The 19,605-nt window shown below is 38.9% G+C and overlaps 1 protein-coding gene across 1 annotated transcript in view; it reads left to right on the top strand.

The window, feature by feature from the left end:
• LOC131827937 (myosin-IIIb-like) overlaps positions 1-17,502 on the top strand; it is a 149,061-nt gene extending 131,559 nt beyond the window's left edge. Inside the window, exons 8-11 of the mRNA XM_059168873.1 lie at positions 12,052-12,152; positions 12,527-12,573; positions 13,365-13,538; positions 16,864-17,502. Coding sequence (XP_059024856.1) covers positions 12,052-12,152; positions 12,527-12,573; positions 13,365-13,503 — 287 coding nt within the window. The 3' untranslated portion in view covers positions 13,504-13,538; positions 16,864-17,502. The remainder of the gene's footprint in view (positions 1-12,051; positions 12,153-12,526; positions 12,574-13,364; positions 13,539-16,863) is intronic.
• Positions 17,503-19,605: the final 2,103 nt, after the last annotated feature.

Here is a 19,605-nt window from a genome sequence, read left to right as displayed (position 1 = left end):
AAGATACCAGAGTCCCTGAAAGAGTGTTTCCTTTAGGGTCCAAGAGTGGAGAACGGCTGATACAGATTCCCTAAAATATGTTAGTTTTAAACTTAAAATTAAATGCACTGAACCTGTCGTTTAGCCTGGTCAGACCGAGTGGTCAGAGCACAGTGTGTCAGTATACAAAGTCACTGCACAGAAGCCTGAGTAAAAGTGGTAATTAATTTCCTTTTCAAGGCCTAAATAACTGTATAATGCAGGAGATACCCATTTTCAGATATGCTGCTAACAACTAAGTTTTTACTTTGTTAAGCTTGGCTTGTTTTTTTTTTTTTTGACATGCTGGAATGGGCTTATAGCTATACTGATCAAGTGATTCAGAGAAGTGCAATTTAAATGGGAAAAAAGTGTTGATGACGTTAATTTGTTGAGAGATCCTGAGTCCTGTGGAGAGACTCAGATCTCTTATGACCTCCTCATGACAAGATAACCTCCCATGAGAATAAAGGGAAAGGGAGGGTATGAGAGGCTCTTAGTCTGTATATTGTTTCCATTATGGATTAAGCTCATATCAGATTGTAAGAAAACAGGGCCAAGAAGTTTAGTAGTTCTGTATGACCTGGAAGAACTAGAGTCTAAACTCTTGATTGGAGCAGAGAACTGAAACCTCTGTGTCTCAATATTTTTATAAATCTTAAAGATGTACTAGATAGTTGGGCAAAATTTAATTTACAGTGTACCAAGGAAATTTTTTCCAACTTGCACAAAAATAGGATAATAACCCAAGTGTAGTTATTTTCTTTTTAACTTTATTTCCCCCAGATACTTCCTATTTATTGGCTTTTGGAGATTAAAACAGAAAGAACCAGAGTGATCTCATTTTTCACCATTAATACTGCATTGATTCCACTTTTGCATCTTATCAGTATAAAGAAAACAAAAATCACAACTGTGGTTTCATTTGGTCTATTATTCACATTCTTTACAATTTCACATATACACACAACACACACACATACAGAGTTCCGAATCATTTGTGCATATAATCTCCCCCAAACCAAGTCCATCATACTAACGACTGCTCTCTGTATGTAAAAATATTTTACAATTTGTGAACCTGGGTGGGTGTTTGTACAGCTGTACGGCATTAACCTGTGCATTGCAGTTTTTGCTCACAGCTGGGAAGGGTGGGTGAGATTCAAGTGTGGTCTTTTAGTCCATCAGTAACCAAATGACCAAGAAAGGGGTTTGGGTGAGCACCCCCTTGTGCAGCATTGCCCATGAAGTGAATGAATCATATTACAGTGACGTTCTGGTATAGTTACCAAGAACTTTCCATCCTGAAGCCTGATTGCAGTTTGATGGGTCTTCTTTAAATTCCAAGAAGGCCAATAGGGTCCATAGGATTTATGTCCATTTTGAAAATGAATGGCTGGAATTTGGCAACCATAACATCTTAAATTTGGAATGGACCTTAAAGAGTCTCTTGGCTGATGGTTCTCTCTCTTCCTGCTTTCACAAAACTAACTCTCATCAGGTACATCTCTCACTATGCACAGACACTCACAGGGAAGGAGCATGACTTCAGGGATAACAGCCTCAAATCTCCAGGCAAGAAAATGTGCACTACCACCCTTTGTCGAAAAATCATTCCATCGGTCCAACCCCTTGTTTCACAGATAAAACATGGCAGCCAGAAAAGTAAGCAGTTCACCTGGGTCACATACCAGAGAGTTCCAGAAATTGAACTATGCCCAGGCCTTCTGACCTCAAGTCCAGTGTTGGCTTCACTACAGCTGACCTGCCCTTTGCACACTAATAGCAAAAAGCAGAACCAGGTCCCAACTTAGAAAGCAAGGCAGAGCTGGGGATGAATGCCCCAGGATCCCCTGCCATGAGGAATCAAAGACCCAGTCACAATTAGTTTACTAAAACCAGCACTCTCTGGTGTCCCATATCCTCAAGCATTTAAAATGTCGTTCCAATCTTCAAAGACATTCTTTCGTTCCATTTTTATCTGCTTTTACCCAGGACATTGTTTCCCAGCTCCCGAGTAGTTCACTAGGTGATTTGCATCTCATTAGGAGTTCCAGAAATGACATCTTCCAGCCTGCTGCCTAGCATTGTGGGTCTGCTAAGCATCAGATCAGGTCTTGGATTTTTTTCACATTGACATTTTTGAAAAAGCTGAATTAGTGCTGCTTTTCACTGGGCAGAGATTGGGTGGCCATTTTGGCCTTAATTCCTGCCCCCACCCCCAGAACAGGGCCAAAGTTAGGGAATAGCCATTGTCAGGAACGGTAACAGATGAAGTCAGTCATCCCCACGGGAAGACGCGTGGCTGGAAGGGAACATTGCGAGAGCTCAGAATAAGCAGTTTAAAAACTCCTAAAAGCAGAGCGATGGGACATGATGCGAGCATTCTGAGTAGGCTGACCAGGAAACATAAAGCAGAAAGAAAGAAACCAACAGCAACCCATTGCTGAATCCATATTACCGATTCTAAGCTTGTGCCTTCTAAACATTTTTTACTTGTTTCAACCCTCCCGACACTCCAGCGCTTTTGCCCTACGTTATGTTTGACTTAAAAAGAGTTTAGTAGGGCAGAATGGCTTTTCAGCTTTGTCATTCATTCACACCAAAACCTGCCAGAGAGCACTGAGCAGCATCATACCCTCTGGACACCAGAGATAATGTTCCTGTGGTCGACAAAACTATTCTCTTGGGATATGAAAAATGATTTTCCCAGTGTCCATAGCTTTAAGCTCAAGCCATCTGACGTGGCTTCCGGCACAAAGTGAATACCTCACAGTGCTAGTAGTCCTCCGGGAGCTGCTGTCCCTTCCCCACAATTTCTCCAGCCCAACTGAAACTTCTCGACCACCCCCTCCCACCCCTGGCGCCCCACAGATGATGGCTAGCTGATCTGTGAAATCAATCTAAGCTTTTAGGAGAGGTTTAAGTCCTTAGTTTTTCCAAAGCTGGCTACAAGTTAAAATCTTCTGGAAAGGGATGGGGGAAGGGGTGGCGCTGTGTTTAAAAGCAGAGCTCTACCTTTGACTAACTGAATGACTAACTTGACTAACGTCCAGGGGTGAGTCTAAGGCATTTGTACTTTTTATAAAGTTCTTCAGAGGACTCTAACATGCAGCCAGGGTAGAGAACCACCCCCCATATAACCAGAATTGGGCAAACCCTTTAGGAGCACCTCCTCTGCCTTGGGTGCCAGGTTTTCTCTTTTCGTGTGTTATCTGTCATCTTCACCACAACCTTAATTGGGTGATCATCATCACCAAGTCAGACCTCTAGTAAGTGCTAGAGGTGGAATTCAGACTCCAGTTTTTCTAAACCTGCTGGATTTTTTTTCTTTCACAACACCGATAGTTCTCAAAGTGTGGGACACGGTCCTCTAGTGGTCTGCAAGTTGATTTTAGATGGTGTCTGAATGTGACCTTAAATAACACTGATTGTGTAAAAGAAAGTTACTCCTTTTTCAGTTCTGGTTTAAATTCTTCATATTAAGGAGAAAATCGTGACTGTATTAATAGGTTTTAAATTCCTCTTACACTTACCTCTCCTTTTATCAAACCTTTTAAAGAAGCCCAGAACGTTCTGTGGTAAATAGAATCTAGTTCAGGTGTGATAGTACTGTTTTTGTTTTCATTGTATTTACTTCATGATTTACTTCTGTTTATGGCAGATGGCACTGGCTTTCCACTTAGCACAGCAGTGAATAAGGATTCATTTTTTTTTAAATGTGTTTAAGTAAAAAAAAAAAAATGTAGTTGATTTTAAAAATACTACATGACGAATAGTACAGGTGTCTTGAATATAGCAAAAAATGTTTAAGTGGTGGATGATGACAGAAGGTTGAGATATGCTTTCCAACAACATGCTCATTTTCAAAAGGGGCGTCTCCACACCTGGTAGCCAGTGGGAAGTCTCTTCTATCATCCCATCGCAACAGGCAGGCAAAGCTCATTCCATCCAGGGTAGGTCCACCCGGAAACTTAGCTACTGCTTTCAGCTCACAAGCAATCCTGAAACACAAATGACTAATAAACAGGGAGGGGGGAAAAACAGACACTGTCCTCTCAAGTAATCAATGAAATGAAAATCAAAACACAAATGAGGTGCCATTTTTCACCTATTCAGTTATCAGATTTTATCTTAAGGATGCCGTCCCATCTGGTGAGGGCCTTCAGAAATGGATAAATCTCAGGTTCAGATGGTAGAAGGATATTTGCTACATACTTTCTGGATGGCAATTGGGATAAATCATGACTTTTAAAAATATGTATAATTTTTAGCCAATTGTTCAACCTCTAGGAATTTATCTTAAGAAACTAATAATGTGGATTATTATCAAAGATCATATCATGAGATGTTTCTCAAAGCACTACTTAGAGAAAAACACTGGACACAACTTTCATGCTGAATATAGGAGATTATTTTGGTTAATCATGCATCATCCATTAAATGAAATACCATACAACCATTTGAAATGATTCCATTGAGACCAATCTGGAAGACAAGTAACTTGTTCCAGGATTTACTGCTGTTTGGGGGGATGGAATCACAGAGGGGAGAAGAAAGATGGACTCTTGTGCTTAATTTATTTGAACATCATGTTCATTTATTACTTTAAAAATGTGGCTCTACGGACGCCTGGTTGGCTCTGTTGGTAGAGCATTCAACTCTTGATCTCAGTATTGTAAGTTTGAGCCCCATGTTGGCGTGTAGAGATTCCTTAAAAAATCAGATCTTTAAAAAAAAAAAAAATGTAACTCTCAAAGAAATACACTATTTTTCAAGTAGGTTAATATCATGGAAAATATGACTTTATTGTTAAGTAGAGGGGAAAGCAATAACAAGTAAATTTTTTGTTGTTAAGAAAAGTGAACGCAAGGACACCTGGATGGCTCAGTGGGTTAAATGTCTGCTTTTGGCTTAGTCAGGGTCTCAGGGTCCTGGGATTGAGCCCTGCCTTGGACTCCCTGCTCAGCACAGAGCCTGCTTCTCCCTCTGTTTCTGCCCCTCCCCCCTCCATCCCCCCTACTACTCTCTCTCCCCCAAATAAATAAACTAATTCTTTATAAGGGGGGGGGGGGGAGAAAAGAAGAAAAATGAATACATACTCCTAGAAAAATCTTGAAAGGGTATTAAGAAAAAAAATACAACAGTGACAATCAACTTTGTTTTTAAGAAGCTGACTTCATCTCCACCCTTGGTAGGCTAGTTTCCCCAGAGGGGTCCAAGGATAGGAGAGGGAGAGGCCCTTTTTCTATTGGAAGCCCTGACAGTAATATCCTGACTGACAGAACCAAAGAGTGAGCCACATACATGGAACAGATCTTAACAAGAATAGTGAACGGTCACCGTGTATTCATTCATTATTTGTTAAGTGTGTACCAAGCCCTGAGCTATAAAATAGTTTTAGGGGAAGTTATTACCACTTCCCTAACTAGTAAGGAGAAAATTCCATGTAGACAGTTTATAACTCCACCATCTTCCACAGGCACTAATTTAACTCAGGGATGTTTTCTTTGTAGCAATTTTGCAATTTTGAGGAAGATTGCTCATGACATAACACGGCAACTGGGAAAATTTGTAGCTTTCCTTTCATCTTCGAAAGGAAGATCTGAATTACATGCACCCCAGGAGAAAATCTCTATTTCTGGTTGTGTGTGTGTTTTACAAAAGCACACTGAATTCCTTAGTCCCTCCTGAAGTTAGACAGGGCGAGGTGAAAACTTCTAAGAATGTCTCTGTAAAAGAACAAGCATCATAGTAAAGGCCACGGCCTGGGCTTTGAGATTTTTGAATCAAAAGACCTGAGCTAGCCCTGGCTCTGAAGGGAGACCAGAGAGAGGCCCGTGCTCCCCGGACTTAGACCCCTTAGCTATAAAAGGAAGGGACCAAACCACAGAGATTTATCATCCTCCATGCCATGACTTAAATTGGAAAATCTGAACTCCCAGGGCATAATATCTTCCCTCCTGTTCCCTGTCAGGGCTCTGGGCATCCCCAAAACAGCCTGCACCTCAGGGTATATCAGGAGCAAGTGGTTTACAACACATCGAGAAGCTTCTTCCATAGACAGCATTTTTAAGGTAGTGCAGATTATCACAGACTCTACCGATGTGGCTCTTATCCGTAAGGAAAGATTTAATATGGGCTATACATTAGAACAATCCAAGGAGATTTTTTTTGGGGGGGAGGGGTACATCAGTGCCTAGGTCCTGACCTGGGTACAAGTATTTCTACTGGTATAACGTAAAGAAAATGATCTTTGGGACATTTGGAACCCCAAATTCTCCTTTGCTTCTAACTTGCTGTGTGATCTCTTGATCTCCCTATGCCTCTGTCATCTCTTTGGGGTTTGTCATCCTTCCCAAAAATGAGAATAAATGAAGGAAAAGCTACTTTGTAAAACAAGACTTGATCCATAAAAATGAAATGGTAAGTGGAAGAGACATAGGGCCAGAAAAGACAAGTCAAATCATTGGAGGCTAGTTCATTAAGTGTCCAGTGGAGTACCACACAGCATGGTCAGCAGTCATGGAGGAGAGAGATTATCCAGCTGACAGCTAGGCTGCTGTCACCCCCATCCGCCCTGAGAACTTTGGTCATAGAAATGATGTACCCCCTTTATGCACGGACTTGACAGAGCTCTGTAAGTTAATTGCATAACTCTAATTCTGTTTTGTGCCCCAGGGATATATCTAGTAACCCCATATGGGATTTGCCATTTGTAAATCTAGAACACTGAACACTGTTTGCTTCATGGGGATGTTTTACTTGGCAAGTAAAACCAAGGGAATGCCTCATCCACAAATGGCAATCAGATCAGCAGTCTTACCGCCCAGAACATATTCCTGCCTGAGGAGGGCCCACAGGGAGTGTGTGCGGGGCTATGGTTCTCCCAGTGTGCTCTCTCCCTTTCCTTGCAGGAACCCTGCCCACTCCCTGTCCATTCCTCAGGGGCCCAGAATCCATGCTGCCCCACTAAGAAGGGGAATAATTGGACTGTATGCCCCATCCTGCCCTCCCTTGTGGTGGTCCTTCCCTCATTATGATCCTGTTAGGAAATAGATCAAAATGAACCATCTGTAATGGGTGATAAAAAGTGAAACCCGGGGCACCTGGGTGGCTCAGTGGGTTAAAGCCTCTGCCTTTGGCTCAGGTTATGATCCCAGCATCCTGGGATCGAGCCCCGCATCAGGCTCTCTGCTCAGCATGGAGCCTGCTTCCCTTCCTCTCTCTGCATTTGTAATCTCTGTCTGTCAAATAAATAAATAAAATCTTAAAAAAAAAAAAAAAAAGTGAAACCCTAGGGGACAAACTGTTAGGGGACAGTCTAGAGCATTTGTAGCCAAAATACCTGTAACTCAGCAGGTCAGAGTGGGAAATAGTTTCCTTCTTCATCTCTGAGACCCTCTGAGGAAACAAAAGGCCTTATTTGTGACTTGAAATGGTGCTGGAATCAGGGCTGCACGGATTTAACAACAACAAAAAAATACAGAACACCCAGCTAGATTTGAATTTCAAATGAACAACTGATCACTTTTTAATACAAGTATGTCCTGAGTATTGCACAGGGTTTTATTAGATTAAAAAAAAAGTATTGGTTGTTTATCTGAAATTCAGATTTAATTGGGTGTTCTGTATTTGATCTGGCAACTCTAGTGTGGGGATACCTGCATGTTCAATAAAGAGAATTGAAATATGAAATTTCCAAATCAGCTGTTTGAAGTTTTGCGACGAAGCTGGCAACTGAACCATCAAGGGCTTAGCCCGTTGTGCAAACACAGTGTGATGATTTGGGGTTGGGGATCCAGAAGTATGCCTGACCCCGTGCTCCTGACTGAGATGCCATTTACAAGTCTTCCATTTTGCAATGAATTTATCTGCAGTTTATTATAAGGTTCTGGGACAGAACTCCTAAGAGAAAGATGTGCTCAGGTCTCAAATATGAAATCAGAAGACGCAAGGGGAAAAGAAGGTGCAGGGATTCTTGAAAGGGGAAAAGACGTGTGTCAAATGGTATCCATGACATCATGTACTTTCAAAAACTGTTAAGAGGAGGTAACCCCCAGAGGATTACAAACTGGAACATTTGCTTGGCTTACACACGTTTGCGTGAGCTAGACAGAAATAGGCCACTTTCAGATTATGAACATCATTGTCTTCAAATGACTCATAGACTAATGTTTATCTTCAAACTTGAATTACCCATTTACCTACATAAACAAGTCAAATGAACTAGGTAAATTGCCACATACCCTATTGTTTCATACCTCTTAGAAACGAACTTTTGCCTTGGAAGCCAAAAGACAGGGGTTCTAGCTTCCGCTTTGCCTCTTTGAGATTTAACTTTCTTAGCTATGCTTTCTTCATCTACAGAAAGAAAGAATAATTTTGCCCTACACGCCTCATTGATTTATTTTAATTTTTTTCTTTTAATTTTTAAAGGAAAAAATTCATGATAAACTTCTCAATGTGCACACCTATTTAGATTTAATCAATGTGATATATGCTGTTTTGTCTTTTTCTTCTTTTTCTGAATTTTGAATTTTCATCTTTCAACAGCATAAATTAATTGATCTTTGTTGATGCCTTCGTGGGAACATGGGAATATCATGTCCATATCCCAGAGTTATCTTCTCCCCAATTATTAAATATTTGTCATGTTTCTAGCTTTTTTCCACTACAAAAGTGTCATCATAATCCATCTTCGTATAAATTCTTTTTCTCTCCGTCTGGTCTCCTTCACTGGGACATGTTTCTTGGAACAAATTGCTTAGCCTGTGTTATTTGTTGTCAAGTTGTTATTTATTCTCTCAGGCAAAGTGGAGCCTATGGGCTCATCTGTGTATGTAGGGCCACTCCCATATTGTCTTTGGATCTTTAATTTATCCTAATTAATAGAAAAGCAGTAGTAGTTGTTTTAGTTGAAGCTGTTTGTCAGGATGGCTAAACAATTTCAGTATCTCATTTCATTTAATTGTATTTCAATATGTATGAATGTGTCTCCATATTTCTCTTGCCTTCCTCTCCACATTATGGTTGGTAGACTTCTGTGTGTATATATTTTTAAATTTGTTTATAATCTTTCTAATGTACTTCCTTTCATCTTAGTTTTGTTACTGTCCATCATATAGAATATTTTACTTTCTTGTTTATATTATAATTGAACCCATCGTTGTTATTAATATCTTCTTCCATAGTTAAGATAATCCATTTCATTCCCTTTAAGGTTTTTATAGGAATATTTAAAATGTTTAACTATATAACACATCTGGAATTTATTGTGGCCTGTGAGAATCAAAAAGCATATTGAGAAAAGTAAACAATTTAGAATTTTTTAAAACTAACTGGAGTCCAGCAGCACTAACTTATGACAAGTCACTCAACCTCTTAAGACCCTGTGCTCTCTACTAGACTGAAGATAGGGACCTTGTCTTATTTTCCTTTTTTCCCTCCACAATAAAAAATATTTATAATTTTGTAAATTATAAAATTTATATATTTATATTACATACAGGATAAATTTTATAAGGTCTATATTCAAGTTATACTTTTTGCATCTTACTATGAAATTGTTCCAACAGCATTTATTAAATAATGATTCATTTCCTAAATATTTATTTGGTTGCTTATTATTGATCACATATCAGTGGTACTCATATTTCTTCCAATGGCAAAATGCTTTGAAGTTATGGCATTCTGTAAAACATCATGAAACATGGAGATATTTAAGCTACAATAATGAAAATTAAAACTTGATGCTAAATCAGACACTAACTTACATTAGATTGTAGTATAGTATAGATGCCATCAGAAACCACCCGTCGGTTTTTTTTTTTTAATTTGTGGGAGAAATGTTAAAATTGAGAAGATTCTACCCAATAACTTAATTCCTTCTAAGAATATGAAAAAACACCCACCCATGGAACAGCAAGTTCATCGAGAGCAAAAGTTGAAAACCACATCTTATATCAAGCATACCCAATTGAGAACATAAATAAAAGCTTCTGATCAAATGTAAACACTACATGAAGTCCAGCTGAACTGGGCTGAACTCCAGCTGAACTCAGAAACTATTAAGATCAGCCTTTTGAGTTTCCAAGGTTGGAATTCCCATAATATTAGGAAGTCTAAGGGAAAATAGATGTCAGATCTCCAGTGTGTGTTCACCCCAACAACCTTACCTCCAGGCACTTCTCTTCATTAATCTATAAATCAGAGGAGGTGACACAAGGGACTTTGTGTCCTACCATATCACAGTTTATGGACTTCACAAAGCAAGCAGGAGGTAGGTATGTTGGAAATATCAGAAAGAACCGATTTCCATCCTGGATTCCTTCTACTCTGAGGACAACGACAGCATGAGAGCTGGAGTCCGGCCTTCTGCACAGACTTCCTGAAGATATGGACAGGGATACCTTTAAAGGCTACTGGAGCCCTCTGCAAGCAATGCGTCATTGTGCTATGCTAAATAATATGTTTTCATGGAGCTTACTTTTACTTACACCTTAGCTTACAAAAAAAGTTTCTTGTTAAGAAAAACAATATGCTGTAGTTTTAAAAAGAACACTTCTAGAACAGGAGATAAGAATCTAGGGTTGTGTCCTCATTCTACCACTTCATCTGGAATGAGTCATTCAACATTTGTGGGCCTCAGTTTTCTTTTAAAAAAAAAAAAAAGCGTGTTTAGAATAAATGGTTGCTAAAGTCCTGTATGGTTCTAATCACCTTGTTCAAGATAGATATGTTCCTGTTCGAGAAAAGTGCAAATGCAAAACTTCATACTTAGGAAACTGCTGATTTGCTCTTCATAATGCCCCTTGCTGAGTCAATCTTCACTTAGAAAATTCCCCCCAAATTTCCCTAAATAGTAGGAACCTCTAGTGAAGTCAAGCTATAGTTCCAAGTACAAATCTCCAACTCCACTTTATGAATATGATATACACTTTGTAGAAGAAAGTTATATCTCTTCTCTAGACTGTCACATTTGTGAACAATATCCTGTGGCAGCTCTGGGGCATGCGTGTGTGTGTGTGTGTGTGCGCGCGTGCGCAAGCTCGTATGTTGGCAATAAGAGCTGCTAAATCCTGATTCAGATATAGTGTGAAAAGGACAGCAGATTCCACGAAAATCATCTGCTTGGAAAGGAAATAAATCATGACTTCATTGGACACGTGGTTTGCTTTTTATTTTTTAAAGATTTTATTCATTTATCTGACAGAGAGAGAGAGATCACAAGTAGGCAGAGAGGCAGGCAGAGAGAGAGGGGGAAGCAGGCTCCCTGCTGAGCAGAGAGCCCAATGAGGGGCTCGATCCCAGGACCCTGAGATCATGACCCAAGCCAAAAGACAGAGGCTTAACCCACTGAGCCACCAAGGTGCCCCTGGACACTTAGTTCTTAATCTTCAGTTCACTCTTGGTCCAGGGTTCTGAAATCAGGGCTAACACAGAGAGACTTCTCTGTGAAGCCATGCAATTATCTTTTCCCCTTCTCCTTTCCACTGTATTTCCAGAGATTGCACGGATCAATGGTACTGTTCAAAGCATTTCAGTAAATACTGGTTCAAGCCATTTTCCCTCCAAAATGTATCCCACTGAAAGGTTTGCTTCTCATCTACCCAGGAGTGTGTGTGCTCCAGATGTCTTTGAACCCTCAATGTAGGATGTGGTACAAACTATCCCAGATTGCTTTCGTTGTCCTGAGTTATCGCACTAAGCTACCACTCCACACTCTACAAAGGCTGACCACCAACCTCTGCTTCACCAGCATGGACGAACCCAGTTTGCTTTCTGTCACTCTTGACGGCTGATTTGGATAAGAGCGACGAAGGCAAAGTTATAGTGGTCCTTGGTTAGCCTTAGCAGTTCCTGTGTGTGCATATGTGTCTTAGCATGACATTTCTGCCAATATTAGCATACCTGTTAAAACGGGACACGGTTTCCTCTAAGTGCATCTACGTGAAGAGCAGTTTTTTACCTGATTTTCCCAACACCTTGAATGGTTTACAGTGAAGTTTTGCTGTCTTGCTGCAATTTCAGAAAACGGTCTTATACAGAAGCAGCGAACACCTCGCCGAAGATGTCAGCAGCCCAAAATGTTGAGTAGCCCTGAGGACACCATGTACTATAACCAGTTAAATGTGAGTTCAAAGTGGTCATAAAGCTGTTTCACTGGCTTTGTTTCCAGTTAATAATTCTGTTATTAATACCTGTTCCAGCCCCTCCAGCCCCACCCCCACTCTCTTATGCTCTCTTCTTGAACATGTGCTTAGGCTCTTTATCTGTTGCTTTCATGTCAGGATGTCTGCCTTCACGGTGAATAATTGATGTGGTTTATCAAAGACGAGCAAGATGCATGCTTCATCAGGCTCACTTGAGCCCTTTGATCAAAAAAATTATGCTGTGACTTCTGATATTATCAGCATCTGCTTGCATTCAACACAAAATCACTTTGAATTAAAAATTAACGACTTGCTGCTTTGCTTTGACTGTGTGTTCTTGGCCCTCTCCACAGGGAACTCTAGAATATCAAGGGAGCAAGAGGAAGCCAAGAAAACTTGGGTAAATATCTGTCTTCTTAGTTCTAAGCAACTGTAAACAGAAGGGGTCCTTTGTGATATTACAGAAAATGCAAAACTTTTCAGAGAAGCTTCTAAAAATATGCAAATAGGGATATCACCCCTATTATTGACATTGGAAACTACTTTTCACAGTAGCAGCTTTATAAAACTTGAATCTATTCTGTCCGAAAAGGCTGAAATTGTCACCTAAAGGCAAATGTTATTTTTCACAATTATCCCAGGAAATTGGGGTTTCCCTCATAATTGCAGATGTAGCAGACTGTATAAGACTCTCCCACAAATAAGAGCATTCCATGCAATGCAAATATGCCAGTTCCCACATCACCCTACCCCTGGACCTTAAAGGTACACAAAGGGAAATCTCCCCCAGTGGTTAGAGGACTCTTCTGGTTTGTTAGTATGCCGATAGAGAATATAGTGACATAGGTAAGGTACCCGTTTGAGAACTGGAGGAGGACAGGAGGGAACTTTCTCCTCTAGAAGGAACCAAACAGGGACAGACAAGTCAATTCAGGCAAATTGTAATTTGATCACAACTTCCAGACCCCACTAAATTGGGCCCAATATCGGCCTGTGACCCTGAGGTGAAATGCTTTGTGGATCAGACCTCAGTTCCTGTGTTTTGGGAGAGCCTGAGCTACCTACCCTAAGCTGTCCTTCCTTCCCGCTGGGAGAACCCAATCCTGTTCTCATATGCAACTTCAGCTGCTGCAGTGATGACTGTACCCTTTTTCCTTTTTTTTCTGCTGAAAACTCTTTTCTTTGTTGCAGCCAAATCAAAGTGCTTGATGGAGAAGACGAATATTACAAATCTTTGTCACCTGTGGACTCTGTTCCTGAGGAAGATAACCCATCCTGCCCTTTCCTTTCTTCCTCACCCTCAAAAGGAGCATCTTTTGCTCAGCTCTGAGGTGTACTTTCTGCCCCCCACCCAGTCTGTTCAGGGTAAGAACAATCATGGTAATTGACTGACTATCATTTAATAAGAAAGAGGTGTGATGGGGCCAGCTTCTTTGGACACATAGTCTGGGTCTGAGCCTTGCCAAATAATTTTCAGATTCCTAACCATTTTCTCAAATCTCCACTGCCCTCTCCACATCTGCAGTGCAACCTGAACTGGGCAGTTTTTTCCTTTTCTCATCTCATGGGTACCTGTGGGACACTGAACATCCTTCTAGACTACAGCAATAAGCATCATTCGTGCCCTCAGCATCTAAGAGGATAATAAGCCAATCATGAATGCTGATGATATTCATTTTTCCTGCCACATCAGTCCATGCAAAATCTGCCCCTGTGAAAATCCAGGCCTCCCTTTTCACCTCACTTCTCCCCTGCACTCCCCACCTCCTCCGAGAGATGCTTCAGGCCTCTCTCCAGAGTCAGAATTCCACTGGAGCGTGTCCCCACTCAAGGTCTCCTAGGCCAGGATAATTTTTTGTGTTTAGGGGGAGAGGCCTAATCTTTATCTAAGGCTGATGAACCCCTCTCCTGCTAGTTATTATGCTGATAAAGACTTGACTCTTACTTCCATCATCTTCGCAGTAAAAACAAAGAAATTAGAGGGAAAGAAAATTTGGACCTGTTCAGTCTATGTCACATGGTTTAGTAAATTCCCATTCTCCGGTCAGTGGTGTCCATGAGGCTGTGAGTGATTTTTGGGAAAGGATCTTATCTTGTGCCTGTCTTTGTGGGCAGAGACTAGGACAGTGCCTGGCACAGAATGGACATCTAGTAAGTGGCCTTACATGAATGGTGAGACTTCACTTAGTTACATATGTGACAGGAAAGTAGCTGTCAATTGTGCCTTCCTCATGATTAATCACTTTTCTTACACTGTAAGCTCTGATTTTTCACTCCAGGTTGGGCTAGTTCTATTATAGTAATGTTATACCATATATTATAATACTCAATATGATTCAATAAAACAAACATCTCTTGAGCAACTACTCCATGCAAAACAATGTGTGAGATTGCTCTATGATGTAAAAGCAAAAACAAAAACAAAAAAACCTACAAGACCTTTTCTCTAGAACAGATGTTCTCGGATTTTTTTTTTCTTTTTTCTTTTTCTTTCTTTCTTTTTTTTTTTTTTTTTTTTTTTTTGCTTTAAAATATTTGGCAGATCATACATGTGGGAGTACCCAGGTTTGGGGGAAAAAAATAAGTGGAAAAAATAGAAAAAATTGTTAGCCAGAGTTACAGAGAGGACAATTTTAATACACATTTTACAAAGATAAAATACTGAAACGAGGCATCTAAAGATCTCAGAAATTATACTTTTAAAGAAAAAGAAATAGGAAAATCCAATTATCCAATAGTTAAACTTTACTTTTTAAAAAAGTGAGCCTTGATTTTTTTCCTCACATATTCACCCCAAAGGTAATGTTTATTAAGGTATACAAGTACAGCAGAAGAAACATAAATGAACTTCATTGTTTAAAAAATATGTAGTCTATGTAGCTTTTTAACATTATTTTAAGGTAAGTATTTTTGTTTTGGAGTATAGCATAGGTGTACAAAATAGTGATTCGACAGTTCTGTGCCTCGTGCAGTGCTCACCACTCTAAGTGTAGTTCCCATCTCTCACCATACCACATACTTGACAGTATTCCTTGTGCTTCGCTTTTCATCTCTGTGACTTAGTATTTAAAACAGGAAGTCTGCCCCCCCCAGCCCCGGGCAGCTCAGTCAGTTCAGTGTCTGATCCTTGATTTTGGCTCAGGTTACAATCTCAGGGTTGTGAGACACTGGGCGTGGAGTCTGCTTAAAATTCTCTCCCTCTCCCTCTCCTCTCCTCCATCCATCAATCAACCAGCCAACCTATCAATCCATCTAGAGGTTTGTTATCTCCTAATCCTCTTCACCTATTTCACCTGTCCTGCCACCCCTCCCCTCTGGCAACTACCGTTTTTTCCCTATATTTTTTAGTCTGTTTCTGGTTTTTGTTTTTATGTTTGTTTGTCCATTTGTTCATCTATTTGTTTCTTAGATTCCATATGTAAATGAAATTATACAATATCTGTATTTCTCTGACTTACTTTACATAGCATAATACCCCTATAGGTCCATCCATGCTGTCACAAAATGCCAAGATCTCATTCTTTTTTATGGGTGAGTAATATTCCATTACATATATATATAATACACACACACATACATATACACAGTACTTCTTCTTTACCCATTCATCTATCAGTGGATTTATAGGTTGCTTCCATAGCCTGGCTATTATAAATAATGCTGCAATAGACATAGGGTTGCATAGATATTTTTGAATTGGTGTTTTCATTTTCTTTGAGTAAATACCCAGTAGTGGAATTACTGGATCTTAGGATATTTCTATTTTTAATTTTTTGAGGAACCTCCCTACTTCTTTCCACAGTGTTTGCACCAATTTGTATGCTTAGCAACAGTGCACAAGGGTTCCGTTTGCTCCACATCCTTGCCAACTCTTGCTATTTCTTATCACACCATTATGACTGGTATGAGGTGATATTCCTTGTTTTGGAAGTTTTACTTTTATCACTGACTTTTCTACTTTTGATTTGCTAATATTAGCTGTTTTTCAAACTGTTGAGTAAAAATGTTCCTAACTTCCCATTTGTCTGTGTACAATATAATAGTTATCTGCCTTGTTTCTAATTAAATATTTCCATAAATAAATTAAAAGGAAACAAATAATTATAAAATTATAATTTAGAAGATCTGTAATAAATAGTCTTTGCCACAGCTCTTACTCCTAACAGTACTTTAGAAATGGGATTCACTACCAGCTACACCATCAACAGATTGTAGATGTTACTCTTGGACTAGTCATAATGCCACGAACTCAAGAAGCAGTTCTTAGATCAAGTATATGAGAATGATGCAACTTGGAATCTCAGAAATGTCCTATGAGTTTATTAAAGTAATATGCATATGGCAAAAACAAAACAAAAATCAAAGAGTCCAGAGGGTTTATAATGGAAATCAATCTTCTTCTCCCTGTCCCTACCTTAGTCCCTCCCCACTGAAACAACCATGTCTTATTATTTCTAATTCTAATTCTTTGAATGGTTTCCATCACGTCTGTGAATAATTTACTTCCATCTTCTTGGTTTATCATTTTCAATAATATTTACTCTCCCCCTCTGTGAAAGGTGTGCATTTATTTCAATTCTCCCTGCCCTTCTTCCAGTGCTTATAATTTGATGCTTAAATTTGTGTTGATTACCTTTTAAACTTTAAATTATATAATTAAACACCTATTTTTGTATGTCATTGACTTTAGATAGTATCTCTGCAAGAATACCTGACATGAAGAAAACCAACAAGGTGAAAAATGCTGTCAAGACAAAATAACTGACCCTGGACGAAACAGAAATCATCCCGGGAATACCACAGTTTTTAAAAGCTTCATTGCAAAACCATTGGTGTTCATGCTGTGAGCTGCTGATTTTTCTTCCATTTTGGTACATCTGCAGACATGCCTCCACCCACTTTAACTTACTTTATTTTTAAATGTCATGCAAATACAGAAAAAGGCACAAATCAGAAGACTCAACTCAATAAGTTATCAGAAAATCGGTATCTACATAACTGCCCCTACAGTCAAGTTATCTGTGTAACCACTCCTACAGGCTGAAGGTTATTAGAAAGTATATATATAAACTATCTGTGGGTCCATTAGAACATTGTCAGCATACTAGAAGTCTCCCTTTATCCATTCCCAATCACCCACCTCTCCAAAGGCAAGCATTCCCATGACTCAGGTATAAATACTTCCTTGGTTTTCTTTATAATTTTGCCATTTACACACATCCCTAAACACTATAGTTAAATTTGGCTTCTTATCTTAGGTTCTAGGAGCTTTCTATAAATGGAATCACGTAGTATATAATCTTTTGGGTTTTGTTTCTTTTATTTGGTGTTTTATTTGTGAGATTCATCTATGTTGTGGAATATAAATGTAGCTCATTTATTTTCAAAACTATGTAGCATTCCAGTATATGAATACGGAGCAACTGACTTAGCCATTCTGCTTTTGATAGACAAATATGAATTATTTCCAATTTGGGGTTATTCTGGACATTGCTACTATTATTGTTGTATGTCTCTTGGTGTCTGCTTTCATGCATATCTGTTGGCTGTGTACCTAGGATTAAGATGGCAGAATTCTAAGGTACCCATATCTGCACTTCAGTAGGTAATACCAAACTGTTTTCCAGAGTGATTTTACCAATTCACAGTCACACCCGTGACATAAAAGAGCTTCCATTATTCTGTATTCTCCCCGATTCTTGTTATTTTCAGTCCTCATACGGATACTCCAATGAATATATATTAGAATTTCACTGTTGATTTCTAGCTTACATATCTCTGATTAATAATGATATTGAGCACATTTTCATACTTCAGTGGCCATTTTAGATACCTTCTTTTGTGATATGCCTAGTTTAATTTGGGTTAACTATGTTTTTTCTTTTAATTTGAAGAAATTTATTATATGTTGTTAGTTATATATGTTGCAAATATTTTCTCCACTAGGTGGTTTGTCCTTTCATTCCCTTAAGGTATCTTGTGCTAAAAAAAAGTGTTGTAATGTTAACATAATACAACTTAATCAGTCTTTTCCTGTTTGATTACTACTTTCTTATAGCCTATTAAGAAATCTTGTCCAGCCCCAAGGTCATAGAAGTATTTACCTTTAGGATTTTCTGGAGGCATTATTGTCTTGCCTTTCACATTTAGATCTTCAGCTCACCCAGAATCAATTTTGTGAATACTGTGTGGTAAGGACAAATTTTCATGTTTTCTAATAATGGATATTCAGCTGTCAAAGGCCCATTTAATGAAAAGTACATCTCTTTTCTACTGCTCTAAAATAGTATCATTTACATAAATCAAGTAATCATGGATCTGTTCTCAGATTCTCTATTCTGTTCTGTTGACCTTTTATCCTTGCTGTAAATCCTATACTTTCAAAATAGGCTTTGGTATAAGACAGAGCAAGTCTTCTAACATGGTTTTTCTTTTATAGGAGAACCTTGATTAGTTTGGGCTCTTTGCATATTTTAGATTCAAATAGTCAACTTACGGAAAAAAAGAACTATTGGTATTTCTTTGGAATTATCTTGAGTCTGTAAGTCAATTTGGAAGGAATTGTCATGTCTACAAGATTGAATTTTCCAAAGCATGGTATATCCTTCTATTTATGTAGTTATTCCTTCTCTTCCCTTAATAATGACAAATAATTTTATCTGTGAAATCTTACACATAGTTTGTTAGTTTTATCCGTATGTACCATATATAATTTTATAGTATTTAGAAGTGTTTTTTAAGTTTTTTAACTGTTGGTTGCCTGCTCTAGATTAAATGTCTATGTCCCCCCAAAATTCATATGCTTAAATCTAATTTCCAATGTGATGGTATTTGTTGGTGGGGTCTTTGGGACGTAAGTAAGCCATGAGAGTACAGCTTTCATGAATGGGATCAGTATCCTTTTAAAGAGACCCCAGAGACCAGGCTTGCCTCCACCACATGAGGACACAGCGAAAAGATGCCTATCTATGAACCAGCAAGCAGATGCTCACAAGACACCAAATCTACTGGTACCTTGATCTTGGACTTCCCAGACCTCCAGAACTGTAAGAGATAAATTTCTGTTGTTTAAGCCACCCAGTCTATAGTATTCTGTTATGACGGCCCAAATAGACTAAGACATTGCCATTATGTGAAAGTGTAATGGATATTTTGTATTTGAGATCCACCAACTTTGCTAAGTCATTAATTCCAATAATGTAGCTAGATATTTTTGGATTTTCTACATAGTTTTACCCCCTGCAAATAACTATAGACATTTTCTTCCTTTTTCATACTTCATACTTCCTTTTATACCTTGGTTGTTGTTTTTTTTTCCTTGACCTACTGTCTGTTTTATAATGTTTTTGCTGCATTATAAACCACCCCAAATTATTTCTTACAAGTCTGTGGTTGGATGACTATATCTGCTGATTTGAACTAGTCTTGCCAG

This window comes from Mustela lutreola, chromosome 3 (genome assembly GCF_030435805.1).
Source record: "Mustela lutreola isolate mMusLut2 chromosome 3, mMusLut2.pri, whole genome shotgun sequence".
Taxonomy (NCBI): Eukaryota; Metazoa; Chordata; class Mammalia; order Carnivora; family Mustelidae; genus Mustela; species Mustela lutreola.
This window is presented reverse-complemented; position numbering and strand designations above follow the sequence as displayed.